The sequence below is a fragment of the Coturnix japonica genome, chromosome 7, assembly GCF_054131305.1.
Source record: "Coturnix japonica strain WE chromosome 7, WE-NBRP24, whole genome shotgun sequence".
Classification (NCBI taxonomy): Eukaryota; Metazoa; Chordata; class Aves; order Galliformes; family Phasianidae; genus Coturnix; species Coturnix japonica.
Window position 1 is genome coordinate 13,701,412 of NC_140669.1, and position 20,985 is coordinate 13,722,396.

General features: G+C 37.9%; 1 protein-coding gene across 2 annotated transcripts in view; it reads right to left on the bottom strand.

The window, feature by feature from the left end:
* Positions 1–20,985, bottom strand: part of MYLK (myosin light chain kinase) — a 170,986-nt gene that overhangs the window by 40,717 nt on the left and 109,284 nt on the right. For both annotated transcript variants that reach the window (XM_015868725.3, XM_085552314.1), the window contains 4 exons: positions 11,695–11,811; positions 9,985–10,074; positions 1,455–1,505; positions 419–546 (listed from right to left, as the gene is read on the bottom strand). In XM_015868725.3, coding sequence (XP_015724211.2) covers positions 419–546; positions 1,455–1,505; positions 9,985–10,074; positions 11,695–11,811 — 386 coding nt within the window. The remainder of the gene's footprint in view (positions 1–418; positions 547–1,454; positions 1,506–9,984; positions 10,075–11,694; positions 11,812–20,985) is intronic.

Consider the following 20,985-nt stretch of genomic DNA (forward strand, 5'->3'; position numbering starts at 1 on the left):
GAAGGAAAAAAGTATTTCCTGTGACAAATACCTTTCAGGTACCATATTCTTTGAGTCACCTATATTTTAATTACATGCTCCAATGCTTTTCTCAAAGAAGCAGCAATTTTTTTAAAGAGACAGAACAGGCAGCAATGAGTATTAACTGTAACAAGAAGGATTTAGGTTTGGTGTGAAGAAAAAGAAATCTAATACTGTGGATATTTAAGCAAGCAGTGCAAATAGGTTGTCAGTGAAGGATGTGAAATCTCCATCACTGTAATGTTTTCAGCAACAGTGAGAAAAATCTGTCAGGAATGGCATGAACACTGCTAGGTCCTGGAGAAGAGAAATGGACAAGATGGCTTGATGGAGTTCCTGTCCAGCTCTACTTTTTTTGTTGTTTCACAGTTGTTAGAGAGACCAGAAAACAAGTTACCTGCTTACGGAATTTCATCCAGGTGCAAGTTATGGGTGCTGTTCCTGCTACTTTGGCAAACAGTTCCACTGATTCACCAGCACGGACTTTTCTGTCTTCTGGGAACTGAGTAATCTGAGGGGGAGCAGCTGATAAAAACAAAACAAAACAAAACAAACAAATCACACCAATCCCTTTATGTTACTATACTTACTATTTTTCTTAAAACTCAGAACACATTTCTCTCTCAGCTCAGCAGTTTCAGTGCCACGTCTGAAACAAGGATTGGCACACACCTGTTGTTTGCAATGGAACAACACTGTAAATATTATTTATTCCACTGTAGAGAAACAGTAACCATCTACACGTCACAGTGTTGCTCATACAGGACCAACATACAGAAACATGAAGGCTAAAGCAGCTAAAGCTGCTCACCAGTTCCAAACAAACAGTTCGCTAAGTGTGCTGCAGGATTCTCCTTCACTTTTCATTTTTTCTAAGGTCATCTCAGTTTGCATGTGCTGACAGAGTCTGCAAACTTGCTTCATAATAAAAGCACAGAGAAAATCTATAATCCAGTAGCTGCCTTTGACCATCTGTGTTCAGAGGCCAGATGAGCTTCATGTGGGAAATCTATTACACAGGCATGGAAGGAAATCATCTTTGATTTTTCAGCTTCTCAGAGGTACGTACTTATGCAGATTTGGCATCCTGTGATACACTGAAAAACCCCTTTAACTGAAGGCTAAGCTGTGTTGTGGATATTCAGAAGGGTTGGAGTTACAGTGCTGACAAGCTATGGGATTTTGCTGTAGTTCATTCGATAGTAGGAAATATTTTTGTATGCTCATGATTTAATTTTTAGCTTGTGAACAAGCTTGTAAAAACGGTTTGGCTTTCCATTTTTCTCCTCATAGAACTTAATAGCCATCATTTAATCACATATGCACAATAAATTCAGCAGGTAAACAGCTGTACTTAGAAGTGCATTGACCAATCTTTAAAACTGTAATGGTTTATAATTAATTCCTACAGGATGATATGTGCAAACGATTACCTGCTTTTGGAGGGGTCTTTGGAGCTGGTTTCTTCTTCACTGTTGCTTCACCTAATTATATACATATAAAAAAAAAAAGTTAATTAAAAGTTTTGAGTTTTGGAAGGAAGTAGATTAACTTTGAAGCTTACATTCATAGTGATGCTTTGTTGGTACTTGGAAATCTGTTATGTTCTTGCAGCATATTAAACTAATGAGTTTAAAATACTGTGAAAAAAACACTTTAATTATTCTGAATGATCCTCAGGATATTCACAGTTCAAACTAGAACTTTTAAAAGAGTCAAAGTCATCTACTACACGTATCCCATTCTCCATCATACTCCATTTCTCACAGCAGTTTAACAGGGGTGAAAACACCAGTCAAAGATCCACTTCATACTGAATTTCTGCTAAAATTTCCAGCATAATCAATACTGAATGAGCTCAGTTAAAGTTATACAGTGAATACCGCATGCTACTTCTTATGTCCCATGTGAGCTAGAGAAGAGACATGTACTGGCAGTAAATACTCCTATCAGTTCTCTGCCACGTCCTCTTCCTTAAGCAGGGACAACCAACGTTCTAGAAAATTGTGAATGCTAAGTAGAAAAACAACTTTGAAGAAAAATAGGTAGAAAATGACTATTTACCATTTCTCAGGGAAAAAAAAGTTTAAAAAAGGTATCTAGAGGCTACTTGAATTTCAAGGGAGCAGAAATAAAGGAAATAGAAGTGGTTTTAAATGTGGCGTGCATGTTATGTCCACAAACAAGTAATGTTTAGCACAACAGAAACATGAAGAGGTTCAAAAGGACAAATTCATAAGAGTTACAACTAGTGCTGGCCATTAAATGTAACAGAATGGGATGCCTTCAAACCACTGAATTCCAGAAGCGGAAGAAATAATTCCTAGTAAAGCACACTCCTTTTACCCACTAAAAGATTGTCAGAGATGCTTAGATTAGATCTCTGGTCTGAGAGGACATTTCTTCTTTTCTTGTGCTCAGGTAGGCAGCTTGATTGAATTGGTCTTGCTACTAAGATGTTATTTTCTTCAGTAGAGGCAGTATCTGCCACATGCTTTTGAATATCAGGCAGCATTTCCACGTGTGCATAGTGAAAGCCATAACACTCTCCAAAGGTTTGACTTTGCTCCTTGTTAAAGATATTGCAAATTCAGAAGACAAAGAGCAGTAAAAAAATAAAAATAAAAATAAAAATCCCAACCCACAAACAAACGAAACCCCACAACCTTCCCACCAAAAAACCAGATTTTTACTTTAACCTCCTTAGTTTCTAGCAGACTACATGCTGCACATGACACCAGGCAACATGTCACCAGAGACCCTTAGAATAAGGAGCCATGAGATGTGAATTCACTGTGGGGATCTAATGTTACAGATCAAGCAATGGGCAGTTGTGTGAATACTGATTTAATTTTTAGAGTCACAACTGATTTACTATAGGTTATTAAAAGACCAAATGCTTTAATAAAGAAATGATGGTTTAACTGCCAACACCAGTGTTTGTCCAGTTCATTCTGCAGAATATTTCATTGTACAATGAAGTTGTCACCTTCTTACAAACTATTCTGTTTCACAGCTGTTTTCTCTCTAAGTACACTTAGCTTCTATGTGCTCTGTCTGTATTGTTTCTGTTCAAGGCAGATGCAATAAAATAATGAAGAGGTGGGATATTCTTGCAGTGCTTATGGCTGTATCAAAAAAGAACTGGATATCTCTCAAGGAGGTCTTTCTTCAATGACAGCTCAACAGCATAATTAGAAGTTTTGATTAAGACTTTTGTAGATTTTATCCTGACATAACAGGACCACGCCTACCATGTGGGCTTAACTCTTTTGAAACAAAGGCTTTCAAAGAGCCCCACTGCTCATTAAAAGGGACTCATTACTTTTTGGGTCATCAGACTGAGCTGTCCCCTGGCCACTGTAGTGAGTGACAGCAAAAATATTTCCAGCTTCTCTTTCCCATCCAAGTTCTATGAACAAAAGCAAAAAGTGGTATTTGCAAACAGCTCTCCTCTTTGTCATTGCATGTTCACACTCTGAGCTGAAACTCATTTATTTCAGGCTGTAGTCACAGTGATGTAGATGAAACTACTTCTGTGATCAGGTGCCACTTGGAAGAGCTGCAGAATCCAACCTATTGTATGCTGTTAAACGCCATTGATGAAAATATGCCATTAGTATGCATTGGATGCACAAACTTATGCAAAATAACTCAGTTATATGATCTAATAATACATAATTATTTGGTGCTACAATTGATATCATATTCTCTCCTCTTCTCTAAACTCAGGGAGATACGGCTGCTGGGTATATCCTCAGAGTTATAGTGTCTTTTAGTAGTAGTTAAAGTAATGTCAAGAATTTGCACACTCCATTAAGCCTGATATGAACAAAGAACACCACTGATGACAAAGAAGTAAATGCCATCTTTCAATGTAGATACTACAGCTATTTTTCAGAAATGTCACTGCAGACAAATAGGAGAAAAATCATGTTCCTTAATCCAGCATGTTATTCTCTTGGTTGTTGCAAGTGTCAGGGAAGTGCTGGCGGGGTGATCTCATTCTCCAAATTCTCATGTTTCACTCTAACTCTTAATAACTCAATAATTTTTTTCACTTGGCTGACATTGTCATTTGCTGCCTTTACACAATACATACACAAAATGAATGTCTGAATCCTCAGATACTTCTCTATAACATTTCCTGTTATACCATCAGCCACTCCCAGTTCATCACAGAAGGGACCTCAATAGCATAATTTCTTCATTTACAACTACAGTCACATTCAGTTAATCACTATTAAAGAATAATCTTCTTGAATAGACAGGGATTTATAATTAACCACTATGTATTGTGTTTACCCTACAAATGGAATAAATGCACAGTGCCCCTCTTAACTCTGGAGAAAAATAAGAGCTATGTTTAAGACACTTCAAAAGAGTTTCACCTCAATGAGGGTTTCCATAGCAGCAAAATGAAGAACACAAACCCACCAATCAAGTAAGGTACTGATTTTTATATGAAAATATAAGACTTCTTTAATTTTTAGTTGTTACCCATCAGGACACTACATTCACTTAACTGAGGATATACAGACTGTCACTGGATTTCATCAAACCATGCAGACTGCAAAGGGTTGCGGGAAGGTCTGGCTGAATATCCTGTTTTGCAGACACAAATAGCACTGAGCAGAAATGCAAGGCAGGGGCAGTGTATCAGCAAATGAGTAGAAGGATATGTCTTTGCATCCTTGAAGCTGACTTTTTTGGCAGATGATGCACACTCTACTGTTCTTAGACCATCCTTAAGAATCGCAGCTCATCTCATGCATCTTTCTGAAAGCAGCTTTTGTTTCAAAAGCTGCTGGAGACAGTGAAAGAATCTAATAAGATTCATCAAAGTTGACGAGGTCAAATGATTGTTTTCGTTAAAATATTTGAGCCTCTTGGAAATGTTAGTGTAAGTCTGCTTCTGCTACTTTTTCAGCAAAAAAAGACCTTTTCTCTCTTATGATATTTACACTGAAAAAGGCTGAAGCTGAAAACCAGCCTGAAAAAAAAAAAAAAAAAGAACATAATATTCCCTCCTTAAACGAATCTGCCTTCTAGAAATGACTTAATGTAAACATCACAAGGCTGGTATTTACATAACTTTATAGCCAGGTTTGCCTCTTAGAGAGCTTGTGTCTGGGGGCACATACACTAAAAAAGGGAAAGATTCCATACAGGCCGATAGCTGTGGGACATTTGGTTGTGAAGTTCTTTGCCCTGATGCTGAATTCATGAGAGCAGATACGTTCGGAAGCCTCTTTCTTTTTTGTTTTCCTTTTTTGGAATTTTACTAAAAATAAGCATAGCCCTCCCCTGAAATGGCTGTCTGTACAACTTGCTTTCATAAAGCACGAAGTAGAACTCTATTACAGGCTGAAAAAACAGCAGTACTCAGGATAGCATTTCTAACCAGTTCTGTTTTCCTTTAGGGACAAGTCTAAAGTTATGTGCATTCTTCTGTACTGATGGATTTCTGCTAGTAAGTAAGCAGAGTAAATGCCTAACTCTGTTAAACATAAGGAGAAAGACAGTATAACCTCTTCCTGACCAGACATCAGAGTATGATACAGAGGAGACAGCTTTTGTCTCCACTAACCATTTCTGGTGCTAAAAGGCATGAAGTGACTGAGACTAGGAAGTACAGAAAAGTAAAATCCTCACATTTAAGGCAATGACTTATTCCATTCTATCCATGCTTCTCTCACAAACTTCCTTGTTGGTACAAAAACTTACTACAGGCATTTCTCAGAGCAGATAAGCTAGGAGAAAGATGATGGCTAAAGCTGCACTAAAGCAAAACACATAATTATTTACTAACTTATTAATATATTCATGAACCTATTCTAATCTCTACAGAGAAAAACAACACTGACAATGCACCAGAACCAGTAGCCTGAAAGCTTCATGGTTTGAGAGCTTAGTTTCACTTGATTGCTTCTCAAGAAGCACATGCCTAGTTCTCTTTCCAAATAACCATTTATAACCTAAATACAATGAAATAGAGAAGAACTCTTAAATGAAATTAAATGTGACGACATGAGGAAATTGAAGAGCTAAATGCCATACAAGTCACTTTTTTTCAGTTTCTATGTTTCAGCAATTTTTAAGGGCTTTTATTTTTCTCTTTAAAAACAACCAACATTTTGTTGCAACATTCCAAACTTAGTTTCTAAAACACTCAGAGACTACCTTCAAATTGAAAAAAATATATATAAAAATCTAGCCTCCTGCATGAGAAAAAAAATAATCCAAGAAATATTCACTCTTGCATTCCAGTCAGGAGAGATCTAGCACGCTCACAGCGCTTCAGCAATGCAGAATAGTATGCTCAAAGTAACTTAGCATTTAAAACAGCTCAGCTAGAGGACAAAACAATTCCATCACAGTTTGTCAGCACAGTGCTTGAGCAATTTCTGCAGTTGAAGTACAGAAGAGGCCCAGTATCAAACAGTGCTTACAATCAAAGTTGTGTGAGTTCCACTGAAAGATTTGATGGGAGCAAGAGAAGCTTCTTGAATATAGATTCCATTTTTGGTGTTTCTCACACTCGATAAGAACACCTAGCAGCAGATGCTAAAACGCTGTGCATAGTTGTGTACAATCAGCAGCCTAACCTAGGTCACTAGCCTGCTATCCAGTCTACTAGGAAGGAAAAAGACTGTAAGGGCATTTGGACATTCAGGAGCTCCAAATTATTTCTGTGGGACAAGCTAGATGTTCTGTACCTTTGTACATTAATTAAGTCAGTGGATGCAGGCCACTCTTTTAGAAAAGAACCTTTGGTCAGTATTTCTATTACATGCCACAGATCTGCAATTTGTCATCAGTGACATCACTGGGAACTGACGGCGTGTGGCACCTCCTCAGTTCAAGGCCATGTTGCAAAAACTACCCTCATTTTCCTTCGCATAAGACAATCAATAAACATTTCTGTCTTCTTCGGTCAACATACAGCTATGTAGGATGGACCGTATGAAAAACACATGGAAAATATTGTCCTGTGCCAATATTAACTCAGAAAATGTCAGAGTGGTGTGAGCTATAAAGTAACCTGGCAGAGAATCAAAATGTGTACTGGGCATTAGCCAGCAGTACTGGACTGGACTTCATGGAGAACAACAAATTAGTGCTTCTACCACTGCTGTCTTTTCCAGATGTTCTTTTCCAGAAATACTATTGTTCAGCCTGAATTCAAGTACCATCATTTGTCTCCAAACACTTTGATCCAATACTTAGACTTCAGATGGTCATTTTCTGAAGCATTAAAACCCATTCTTTCCTCAGTAGTAATTACTGGGATGCAGTTTCTTCCTATTATAGTACAGTCAGTGGGGCAGTAACAATTGTCACAGTGAGAAAATGTCTACAGATTAGTATGCCAATAACATTGATTCTCCTTCAGAAAGAGAAGTATATTGATCTTCACTTTCAAGAACTAAAATTTAATTAATTTCCATAAGACTTCCTGAAGGTTCCTACTAGGGCAAAAATCTTGGAATCTCTTTTAAGGTATCCTGAGGGAGGAAATGTTGACATAGATGCTCACCATATGAAATTTGACTTCTACTTTCTTACAGAAAATAGACAGTATGGAGTATTTTTTCTAAGAAGTATTTCCTAAGGTGACCTAACATATACAGCATCTATACCCATACAGTATATACTGTTGTGATTTCATAGACTTCAATCTTATAAATCCAGGAAGAATAAACAAAGCAAAGTGTAGTGAAGTGTATGCTGAATTTAATGGCATTTCATTTCTGAATTTGACCAGAAATGGCATTTCTTGCTCTTTTCCACAATTGGCACAGGAGATCAGGGCTGTTCATCATTTTATAGACTTTATCATATTCCTTCTCAGTAATACCTTTTAAAACTAAACATTCCCAGTCTATTTAATTTCTGCTACGTAATGTCTTTGTTTCTCCAAAACCTATTCAAAGGAACAGGTGAGAGGTTTGGAACTGAAACAGTTACTCAAAGTACAGAATTCATTCAATGGCATAGTTAGGATATTTTTCCTTGCTATTTCTTCCAGGTAGTTCCCTCCACTTGCCATTAGGACTGCTGATGAGTTGATGTGGCACCAAAGACTAGAATAGCACTTAGTAAAAATTTATCTGCTTAGTAGATTGTGATTTCTTTTGGAGAGAACTGGAAAAGATATACAAGTAACTGAATTGTTAAGCTCACTGTCTTTCAGATAAGGAACTTCTCTACATCTGAAAGAAATTTCAGTTCATATTGAAAATATGAAGTCTACTGGATCAGCTTTGTATATTTTTCTCATTTCAGGCAGTCTTCCAGAGACTAAGGCTGAGATGCTCGAAAATACCCATGGAATCTCTGCAACCAAATCCTTTTAAAATTAAATATGCCAACATTCTCTCTTGTTCCCTGGTTGTTTTCAGTGCAACAGAAAAGATGCTTTCAAGACATTTTGAAAAGAAGGGAATTCTTAAAAAAAACCAACAAAACAGTCACCATTATTTCCATCTTCATTTCCCATTTATTACTAAATCCAGAATTACGAACTTCTGTTTTACTCCTATCCAATTTTCACTAATATCAACAGCAAGACAAGCAGTGATTCTACTAGGATGGGGATCAGGGCATGTATCCCTGTATCTAGGTCTCATTCCTACTCATGCATTCTTCCAGGGATGCTGCAATTGATAACACAGCTGGGAGGATGAGAGGAAACTGTGGGGAGTGGCTGACTGAGATTGTATCAGTGTCTACAAATAGCTGATGGGAAGGTGCAAAGAAGATGAAGCCAGGGCTCTGATCAGTGGTGCACAAGGACAGGACAAGAGCCAAGGGGTAAAAACTGGAAAACAAGTTCCCTCTGACCATCAGGAAGCACTTCTGTGCTGTGCACATGATGAAGCACTGACACAGGCTGCCTAGAAATGTTGTGAAGTCTCCTCCTTGGAGGGCTTCAAAAGCCCCCTTGGCATAGCCCTGGCACTCTGTGCTGGGTGTCCCTGCTTGAGCAAGAGTTGGACCCTTCCAACCTCAACCTTTCTGGGTTTCTGTGAAATATATGTGTATACAAAACACTGTTCAAAACCCGATCCTGTGGAGCTTTGAATGGCTTTTCATGTCTAAGAAAAAAATTAAAAAGTCGTTCTTGATTCCTATAATTTAGAGCATTTCAAGCTCAGGTACAGAGGTGGAGCATGTTGGTGTGACCCTTCACACGCTCCTAAATAACATGTAGAAGGGAAAAGTTTTAATGCTCAGCAAGCAACTAAGAAACAGCTGTAACCCAGGACATAGCTCTACATAAGATAACAATTCCAGAGGCACAGTTATTACGTATGGTCATCAGTCCATACAAAATTGCAGTGATTCCTGACTGCTGCTAAAAAAAGCTGAAAATGTTCCATGCTGGAAAAACCAGATTATGAACTTTTGTTTTCCTTTTCTTTTGAAAGGAGGCCACAGTTGAATTAAAGGTCGCATTTTCGATTAGAATTCTGTCTTTATGCCTTTTTTAGGAACTCACATTGACACCTGAGATCTGTATGCTATCAGCACTTCATTTCAAAAGCAGTAGTAGAAATTTCTTGTAAAAAAAAAAAAAGATCACATTACAAGATGATTCAGCAAAGATACTTTACCTACCAATGGTAAGACAATATATTGTCTACACTGCATACAACATGACTGCAGGCAAACCACTGTGCTCTTTGGTAGGCAGCCAAAAAGAAATCTGTGTCATAAGTTTATTGCATCATTATAGAAAACTGAGAACTGAGTGGGCTAGATCTGAACTCATGGTTTTAGCTCTTACTTCTAATCCCCACGAGACAGAAACACAGTTCACAAGCCTTATGTGCAGGGGTTAATGGAACAGAACAAGCTCCTAATACTATGCCTGTAAACAGAAGGGTATGACTGTGGAATCCAAAGCACTTGTTTGTTTCCAGTAAAAAGAAAGTAATTAAAATCTCTGTCACTTACTGCTTTCTGTTGACAGCACAGGGGGAAGTGTGGTCTTAGGCTTCTTGGTCTTTTTCTCAGCAGGCTTTGCAGCCTTTGTGGATGAGGTATCTACAATCAAAACAAATAATAAAATACAAATTCTATTTAAAAAACAATAATGAAAGAACTGTCTGATTTTATATTTCAATAGGGTTAGAGGAGGAAATCATTGGCCTTTATTTTTTTTCAAGCGAAATTTTCTGCACAAACTTGCTGAAGAATGTCACATTCCTAAATGAAGAGGGAGCGGGCAGGGAGAATCTCTCTATGAAAGTGGTTGCACTGAGAGCCCAAGAGAAGAACTAGACAAGAGGCACCATCAAAGCTAGTGGGCCCATTTTGACTCAACAGAACAAAATACAATTTGCATAAGGTTGCTCTAGACATGAAAGGGAAATAAGGATGTCAAGGCATCTTTGAAGCCTTATTTCACCCTGAAGAATCTCTTTCATGTCATTCTTCTATTCCATTATCTATATGAACCATATAGACAAGCACACTTTGTAAAGCAGTGATTCCCATGTATGTTCACATACGATACAGACACATAAGCAGCAGATGCAAATGTTTTTCATTACTGTTATCCTACATAGAGCATTTCAGGTAACAAATTCTAATGAGCATCATTTGTTAGATTGCTTGATCCCAACATTTATCTTCAGAAGAAAGAATCCCAGTTCAAGATTATGACTGCAGCAATAGCTCTATCAGCTTACAGCTTTCCAATACTCACCTTTCAAATTATTTGTACAGGAGATGGCTGTTCAACATTTTGTTACTGGAGAAAAGATAGCATAAATTTTATGGAATCACCCATTTGAGTCACCTATCTCTATGTACCAGAGTGTGAAAACTGTATTCTCTAAAAAGTCAATAGAGAAAGACAGAATCTCCTACCAAACAATTAAAAGAAGGCTATGCGAGGTCTGAGCCCAGACACTTAAGATTTTACAGATTTGTCCCAGAACTATTTTGATGATTGAAGTCAAATATCCCTCAGACATAATTGGAGTCCATGAGAACAAAATAGATATAATGAAATTAAAGATTATTTATGGAATCTAAAAATCATCATCTGGGAAGCTGACAGCAGATTGAGTAGAAAGGAGCAATCTGAATTTTAGATCACAATTCTAATTTAGAAGTAACACCCATACTTCCCCTCTGCCAGTCATGGACATGGGCTATACAGTAGTATTCCCCTGTTAGCAAATTATCCATCTTCTAAGACCCAGCATACAAAAGTGAGCTGCTAATTAATTTGTATTCCTCCCTTTCACTAGAAAAAAATAAAAAAAAAAAGGACTGAATTTCTGTCAATGCAAGGAATTGACATATGGAGTCATATGGAGTAGAGCTGAGACAGAATAGTAAACCAGACTTCCACACATATGCTTTTAAAGAATGCATATAGCTCAGAAACAAGTCCAGATCTACAATCCTTGTGGAAATATAGTAAGCAGCAGGAGAATATAGATTATTCCACAAAGCAAACAGAGTCTTTGGGTCTGCATTGTCTCTGCTTGTGCTCCATTATGGAACACATTCAATTACTGTATAGACTGAAAGTGGAGAGAAGTGGGCAGAGATACTTTTTGAGTACATGGCTCATAAAGGCTGGTACTGGGAAAGAAAGGGAAGGAAGGATGAAATTAAAGAGGCTTTTTCTGTACCCAGGAAACTACTTACCTTCCACAAGCACTTTGCAAGCACATTCTGCTTTTCCTGCTGTATTCTCTGCTATGCATTTGTATTCTCCCCCATCTTCAGGCATGGCCTTCTCAATGGTTAATGAACACAGTGTTCCTAATACAATGGAAAGAGAGACCAAATAAGACAGACATCGTGATGCAGTCCACAAAATGAACGGCATGCATGAAATGAAGAAATCCTTTCTGGCAGTTGATATTCACTGATAGAAAACAAAACAAACAAAAAAAAAAAAAACAACAACTGTTGACCTTAATAATTTAACATCAGAGTCAGAACTTTATTAATGCTGAAATAAATAAAACCATGTGGATACACATCACTGTTCCCCAAGATTCTCAAAGCTGTCTCTACAGCCCTGAAGTGGTTAATGGATAATGGTAGAGAAGACTCAGAGCAGAATCTCTGCTAATGTTCTTCATTTTATAGCAGCAAAAAGGACTCCCTGCTTTTTCATTTCTCAAAAAATGCTAGCAGTGCAGGTATCAAAGGAAGAGGACTTCCATAAACTGTCCATCTGTAATATTTTGATTCAGACTCATCTCTAGCACTCCCATAAGCATCCATGTTTGAAAGCAGAATGTTAACTTGCTGGCCAAGTTTAAAAATGGAACTGAGAGCCATTTTGTTCTGTCTGAATTCATCAAAGAATGATCACCTGATATTGTAAAGCATCTGTTAAAAAGTCCAACATAAAAACAGTGGTCATATTGGTCACAGAAACAAACTCATAACATTTGAAAGAAAAAAGCAAAATCTGACTTCAGTGGGTATGTAGAAACAGGATGCGACATAAGCTCAGTAGTTACCAAAGGGAATCTGGTATGACCCAAGGGAAATACATTTCCTCTTAAAACATAAAACTCTGTGAACCAAAACAGAAAATGTTCCCACTGGATGGGGACAAAGAAGGAGAACTGTGGTTCACCTAATTCCTTACATTCACTTTCATTGCTTGCAACAACTACGTGCTTTGCTTCCCAAGGAAAACCCCACTTAAAACACTTATAGCTTCCAAATATTCCTCATTAAGTGTTGTCTTTCTCCCTCCTCAGTAGAATAGCTGACCTGTGCCCTAAACACAGTCTTGAGATATTGTGCACTTCAGACACTGTTATTCTCTTGCCCAGAATGCCTCCACCCTTCATTAATTTCAGCCACAGTAGTACCTCCTCTTCTTCCTCCATTTACCTTTCTCAGACTCTCCTAACTGATGGATGAAATGTAAAGATAATCCTTCTTAGAATTTTTCTAAGAGTCTGGAGACATGTCTATCATTTGTAATGAGGGAGATGGCATTAGAAAAACATTGGGAGTTTAATAGATCCTCTTGGAGACTAGATCACAGCTCTGATGTGGCAATTATGTTGTTGGGACTCAGATTTTTCCTCATTGTAAAGCTGGATAATTTAATTCAAAGCAAATCTTTTAAAAAAAATTTCAAACCATTCTCCATATATTTGCTTTGCCAGACACATATGGGTTGGAAAAAACTGAATGTTTCCCTCCTCCTCATTCTCTGCACAATCAAGAAGCTGTAAATAATGCCAAATTTCCCCTGAAAAACAATGAGAAAACTCTTTGGAGCACTGACCCCTCACTCACAGGGGCTGTGCGCAGCCAACCACTGTGTGAAGAGAAAAGCCATGTGCCTTCCCTGAGTCAACTCATCTTCATGAGTTAGGCTGAGCCAAAAATGTCACGAGCTGCAGCTCTGTTCCAAATAAAGGACAGACATTAGAAAAGTATTCTTTCAGGCATCTAGCAAATATAAATTTAGGTGACTCTTTTGCTTAGAGAAAATTGGACGGGAAATGAAAGGGAACTTATAATCTAAGATTAATTTGCATAAATCTATATGATATGCTTAGCAAAGGTCACATATTATAACCCAAAAACGCTCTTGCCAAAGAACAGACTATGAAGTGATGACATGTGACAGAGATCTCTGGCCACCTAAGTGCGTTCATATTGTTGAACTGCTGTCCATAGAGCATGCTGCAGCTGTATAAGTTAATGTCTTACAAGAAACACTTCCTGATGAAGAAACACAAAAAAAGTCTCCAGCCTGACAATAAATAAGTCATTCTCCACTATTACACTAAAATCTAGAATTTTGGGATTTTCTCATGATGATCCTCTACTTGCTATGTGCATTCTGCACTCTGTTAGCTGTGTTTTTAGAACCCAGTATTGGCCAGACCAGACAGCAAGGTCTGATCAAATCTGCCTTTGTCTTACTCCTCTAAAAAAGAGAGTCCTTATGAAATGATGTCAGTCTTGCCCAGTGCAAAAGAATATATATATATTTTTATTCATTAATTTGAATACAGTCATTTAGTGAATAGGAGAAAACTTATTTTTCAAGGGCAGCTTTTGTCTCCTGACTTCAACATCCCTACAGCAATAATCTGTATGTTATTTCCCTTCACTTCAGCATACTCCTCAGCAACTACCTGATAACGAAATACAAAGTATAGTGGGACTGCTGGGCATGTTTCTACCACTGGATGTAATGGTTGCATTCTGCCCTCAGTAGAGGGATGAAGGGAACATGAGATAATTTGGATTATTCTCCTTTATTTAGCTACTAGCATTTGTGAAGCTATGAACTACCGAAACCTAGTGTGAAATCGGCCTAAGATCCAATGAGGTATTAGCCAGTCTGGGCCAGGGGAACAAGGGGAAGCTGAGAGAGAATATGGCTGTAGAAATCTTGTCTTAGAAAACTACAGTGAAACAAATGAACAAACCAACCAACCAAAAAAGCACAACCACTAACAACAGAAAACAAAAGCAACAAATTGGCAAAACTTGATGAGATTTAATAAGGATAAGAAACTCCCCAGAAATCCAGTGTTCTATGATCTAGAGTCACAGTGGATCCCTGAGGCTAGAGGACCAAATGCTTTTTAATGCAATATTTGGTATTTCCTCTGCAAAAATACTTTATGACCTGACATGACCATATGAAAGAAAACTCAGAAAGGTTACTCTAGTTGGAATTATGAACGCTGGCACTTCACAAATTCCAGCCAATTAAAAGAATATGCAATCAGTTTTGTCCCAGTATTCCTCTTTTTATTTTTTTCTTTCAGGAATCAGCTCACTGACAGACTTCAAAACACTACCACAAAGTGGGGGTTAGAGTAAGCACGAATTCTTGGATCTTCCAGTTAACAGAACTGATGAAGCTCTAGATAGACCTTAGCAGCCACAGAAGCTTACAACTTACTGGAGGCTCTGGTTTATATACCTAAAGCTTTCCCCTTGCATTCTGAGCTATTAAAGGATTTTCTGACTTGCTCAGAAATAGTACAAACCAGTTTAAAATATCTCTAGGCTTCTGCATTCTTTCCATGACACTCTGTAGAAAGTGAACTTAAGATATAAAACAAATATACAAACCAACAAAAAACAGCTCCTGCATCTAATTCCCTGCTCTGGTAACCAGATAGCTTAACTCCTGACTCCTGTCTCTAATACAAACTGAAGCTACTTTGACCTTCTCTCTTGTATCCCATGGGACAAAGGATTGTAGAGTATTTAGCAATATTATTAAACACTAGGCCATAATAAATTGTGCCTAGGAGTCATAATAAATTTATTGAAGAACACTTTGGTTCACTGGTATTAGTTTTGTCATAAATTGTTTTTGCGTTTGGTTTGTTTTTCTTTTAATTTTCTAATAAATCCTGCACTAACTGTGCAGAAATGTGCAAATATGTGCTACTGCCCCAGTCATGTTTAAAAAGGGCAAGTGGATTTACCTGGAAAGTACTGACTACAATCTCAGGTTTCTGCTAGTAATTAATACTATTTTAATGCATTAAAAGCATTCCTAGAATGACAGAATTGTAAGGGTTGTAAAGGACTTCTGGAGATCATCGAGTCCAATGCTGCTAAAGCAGGTTCCCTAGAGTAGGTCACACAGGAAAGCATCCAGGTCAGTTGTGAATATCTCCAGAGAAGGGGATTCGCCACCTCTTGTGCAGCCTGTTCCAGTGTTCCATCATTCTCAAAGTAAGGAGGTTTTTCCTCATGTTTGTATGTAACTTCCTGTGTTCCAATTTGTGCCCATTGTCCCTTGACCTGTTGCTGAAGACTGTTGAAAAGAGCCTGCCCCATCCACTTGACTCCCATCCATCGGATACTTACAAGCACTGAAAAGATACCACTTTTGTCTTTTCTCCTGGTTGAACAATCCCAGGTCACTCAGCCTTTCCTCACAGGGGAGATGCTCCAGGTCCCTAACCATCTTTGTGGACCTCCACTGGACTCTCTAAGTTCCCTGTTTTTTTTGAACTGGACTGGACACAGAACTGGACACCGTACTTCAGATGTGGCCTCACCAGGGCAGAGTAGAAGGGAAGGATCGCCTCCCTCAAACTGCTGGCCACACTCTTCTTAATGTACATCTTAATTTACTACCTGCAGGTGCAGGTAGATTTAGAGTTGCCAAAATAATGAACCTGGGGAGAGCTGACAATGGAAGATCATCACTTTTTGGTGGACTTCCCCTGTGACCAGAATCTAGGACCAGAGTTATTCAATATCTTAATCCATGATGGAGAATCCATTATATCTACATTAAATGCTGAAAAGCTTACAAATGTCAAAAGACAAGTTGGAAATGGAAAGAGAAAGAGAAAATAGAGCACACCTCATAGACAATCTAATTTTCAAACTCAGTCCTATGCACTCAAAGGAAGTGGGGTTTAAGACAGTGAAATGACAAGTAATACAGGTTAAGACACTGAAATGACAAGCAACAAGGAATGCTCTATTTTCAGAATACTTAAGGATTTGCACAGAAGTAACAAATATCAGCCCCACTATGCAGTAGAAAGAGGAGCAATTATCTCCAGCAAACACAGCAATAGGAAGATGACCTCTATCTCACTGATGCTGAAATATGGTTCTGCTACCTGTTTTCTTCATAGGGCAATAAACCATAACACAACAGTAAAGAGGAGCATTAAAAAGACAAAACCAAAACAAAGTACAAACCAACACAGAATCACCAAACAAAACCCCACCAAGTTCTAGACAAAGTGCATTACTGGGAGAAAGCTAGTAGGAGCTTGACTCATCAAGAATCTCTGCTGCATCAGAAATGATGCTCAACAACTGCCCTAAACTTAAATTTCATGAAGAAGCGTTTTAAGCTGCAGATTCCAACTACCCTCAGCAGTACACAGAAATGTGTAATTTCTTGTTCAACAAATTCTTGTTCAATGCTAATTAAGTAAATCCAAAAAGTCATGGCAAATCCTAGTTAGAATGACACAGACAAGAACAACTGATAGGAAGAGAAGAGATATATTAAGTCACGAGAAGGCTGTTGAGGCATTACTGCTAACAGGATTACCAACTCTTTATGCTGCCAAGACACTGAGAAATTAAAAACTGCAGTGTTTAGCACAAAGCAGTACAAACTAGGCATTTTCTAAGCTACACCACTGCTGCCAGCCATGCCTATATCGAGTAGTTTTTCCTCAGTTTATACACTCAAATGACACTAAGCCAAAAAGGCATAGCTAGGTGACTCAGCAAAATTGAAAGTTTTTTTCTAGTTTGTACTTATATTCATTGTTCATCTCTAATCTCTAGCCTAGAAAGAACGTCAGCACTCAAAGCCCTTTTACTTTTGTGTTCTAAACCAGATTTTTAACCATGTAAAGATTTTCAAACCATATTTTCCTACCCAAAAGTCACATTAGGACAATAGCACAGGATACCACTCTGCTGAGCACTATGCAAATCTGAAACAAAATGGATTCTGCTCGAAGGAGTTCACCGTGTGAGGAAGTTTGTTGTTCTGCTCTGTCCTTATAAGTCTAACTCCACCATAGTGTTTGCTACAGCCTTCTAAAAATCTTTTTTTTTTTTTTTCCCAAATAAAAAGCCTCCCCATAACCTTAAACAAAAAGACGTTCTCTCATATTAAAAGCAACTACCTCTTAGCCATACCCCATCAAACCTGCCCATATAAATGCACGAAACTCAGTGTTATGAGCATGCTCCTTTTTTTTGTCTGTTGCCGTTTGAGATTTCACAGGTTAAAAAAACCCACCAACAATAACATTGGTGCTTATCCCAGAAACAGAATTAACAATCCAAGAAATATTTAAAAGAAGAAAAATATAAAAGCATCTTTCTTAATTCCTACCATCTCATACAAGTTGCTAGAAGTGGTGCAAGAGCTCAACTTCTTCATAAGAAAAGACACTTTAAGCAACAAATCACAACAATCAACCTAAAGTATACTAATTGGGGATTTATTAGAAGACATGCAGTCACTAATGAACTGAAAAGTACTGATTTACATTATTTGGAATGGAAATAGTAATAGAAGTAGTAATAGCAGAAATGCAAAATGTAAGGACTGAGATTGTTCTTAGATATGTTGTGATGGTAACATTCAGTATTATGCCACCTAGATTCTGATTTCTATAGCTAGAGTAAATCTTATCCTGGAATACTGAGTACATTGCAAACTCTGGACTACTATATTACAAAACAAACACTACATAGTATGCTTGAAAATGAGAGACTTTTTTGGAAGCACAATGTATTTTTTTCACTCTCTGAAAACCTTAACAATCAGTGATTATTCTAAGCCCGGTGTTCAGAAGTTGGGTTCTGATGGTAAATAACTAGGCCAACATTCCCCCTTTTCTTGCTCACCAATGGCTAAACTGCCTTGGACAAGGACTTTAGTGTCAGCCTATTCAAGCACAGAGGTGTGAAAAGAATTGTTTTCAACAGGTAAAGGGCCTTAGTATCAGATTAGAAATAAGCACTAGGGAAAGTTACTTTCAGTGAGTTAGTGCATAAATGAAGTAGTTAGCTCTCCTATCCAGTTATCTTGCTACACACAAGCACATTTTTAAGTCTGCTCTTCTTGGCCAAATGCATCACTTGTTTTATCAGGCGCTACTGAAACCAGATTTCATGCATTTATATCTATGATATATTTGTTAACAGGAAATCACTAAACTGACTACACAGACTTCATCTGTGATGCTCCTCTGGAAAATATACGTATGCCATTTTCCATGTATGAGAGCCAGTAATGACCATGAAACATCGCAGCAGCACAGATCAACAGCAGTTGAAATAGCCAAGAATACACACATTCACACTTTCACAATGGATCTTGGTGTGTGGGACACAAGCAGACTGAGATCATACAGAAGAAATAAACAATAGCTTTGGACTATTTAAGCCCATTAATGTCAGACAGGTCCATTTGCTCTAAATTTCCCTCTTTCTCCAGAGACTCAAACCTCTTTCAGCTACAAATGCTGTAGAGGATTATCTGCTGAGCCCATTAAATGATGCTCCAGGGTTGGCCAAAGGCATTGTTGCTGAAGGATATAACACCTGCAGGCCTGACAAACACGTCTTTGGGCAAAAGACAATATTGGCACTGGGTTGCTGTGTACTAGATCCAGTTTTATCATTTCTCTCTATGTTTAAAGCTGCTCAAATACTTCACGTGAGACTAATCCATATGGAGATTTTCTCTCTGTCAAGCTATACTTCCTAATATTCACACTGAAGTTGTCATTTCACAATCCTAGTCTGTAGTTCTAATTATTTTCTCTCTTCCCTCAGTTTATTCAACTACTTACATGCTCCTAATGAGAAAAATCAACTTCTAAGAAAATTGGAACTTACTTTAAATATCATGCATATCTATTTAATTGCTTATGATAATAGTGTAATAATGCATGTGAACCATAAGGACAGTTTCTTCACTGGGAAGTTCCCTGAAAAACAAAACAAAACAAAACAAAAAAAAACCTGTCCTGAAACAACAGATTCCTCATCCACTGGTGACCTTCATTCTTCACCTCAGTGGAAAACATGCTGACAAAGTGCCAGCTCTGTGATGTGACATAAATCAGGAGAGTCACCAAGTCTAGACAACTGGGTGGAACATGCCACATACCCAGCACAGGCAAGTGGATGTTTTCTGAACCTCCCTCCAGGATATTTTCTGGTCCAACCCCCTGCTCAAGCAGAGCCAGCTAGAAGGTTGTCAGAACCATGTCTAGACAACTTCTGAATACTCTCAAGGAGGGAGAATCTACAGCTTCTCTGGTCAACCATAGTACTATTTCATAAAGCAAATATGAGCGGGGGGATTGCAACAGTCAATAACTGAGCTTCTCTCAGTCAAGAAAAAAACTTTCTGCATTACCATTACACCTGCATTACACTACTACATTTGACAATCCAAAAGGCTCCCCCGTGGCTCATGGGATAAAGTGATCCTTTATGGTCTAGCAACTGGATTCTCTCTGACAAAGATGCTTTTCACAAGGCTGGCATTTCCTTCAGTCAGCTTCTCCTACAGATGAGATTACCCCTATTCCTGTAGGTCCCCTCTTGTGAAGATCATCATGTGCTCACAAACAGAATTCTCATGCTGCTTTAGATATGCACAGACACAGTGCACTTGTTATCATTTCCCTCTCCCCATCTTCTTAGTTTACCTCCTTAATATAATACTCAGATATTATTTCTGTTTTTCCTTCTGTGTGAATACAATATTTTTTCTGACTGTATTCATTTAAAGAAATCCTCATGCTTCAGTGCTTGGCTCACAGTGTGATAAACCAATGTGCACGTTCATTTGATTCTCATTTAATAATATTGAGAATGCTCTGGATTAAATGAATGATTCAGAGTTTTGAGTAGATCCCCATGTCAGACTAAGACTCTTATTTTAAGTGTGAAATTTGTTAATATAATGTACAGGACAATGTAAACTCTCCATATAATTTGCTATGTGTTTTATAAAACGAATATGAAGTAATGAAAACCTTCTGTATTGTCAGTTATCCCTCCTATTTTTGTCCCAAGGAAAAAGTGTTTTGCCCAGATACAATCTGGGCAGATACAGTTCACACAGAAACAATCTAGTGAGTTTGGTTATCCAGAATGTGGCATATAAAAAATGATTCAATTTGACAACAGTAAGTATTCTCTGAGGACTTCTACCAAATTCTGCACTATCCTGAAATTAATTAAAAGTCATCACGCCAATGATGGACAAGTACTTGAGTGTCTTTAAAGACAACAAAATCATGTGTTTAATGCCTTGTGACAGGGCATTAAGTACACTGGAAATCAACTCTCAAATCTGATGTGGAGTACATAATTCAAAGCTGTAGTAATTTCCTTCTATAACACAATGCTTCTTAATGCAATAAAAGCCTCTAGTATTAAATATACAAGAGAATTAAATCACAATTT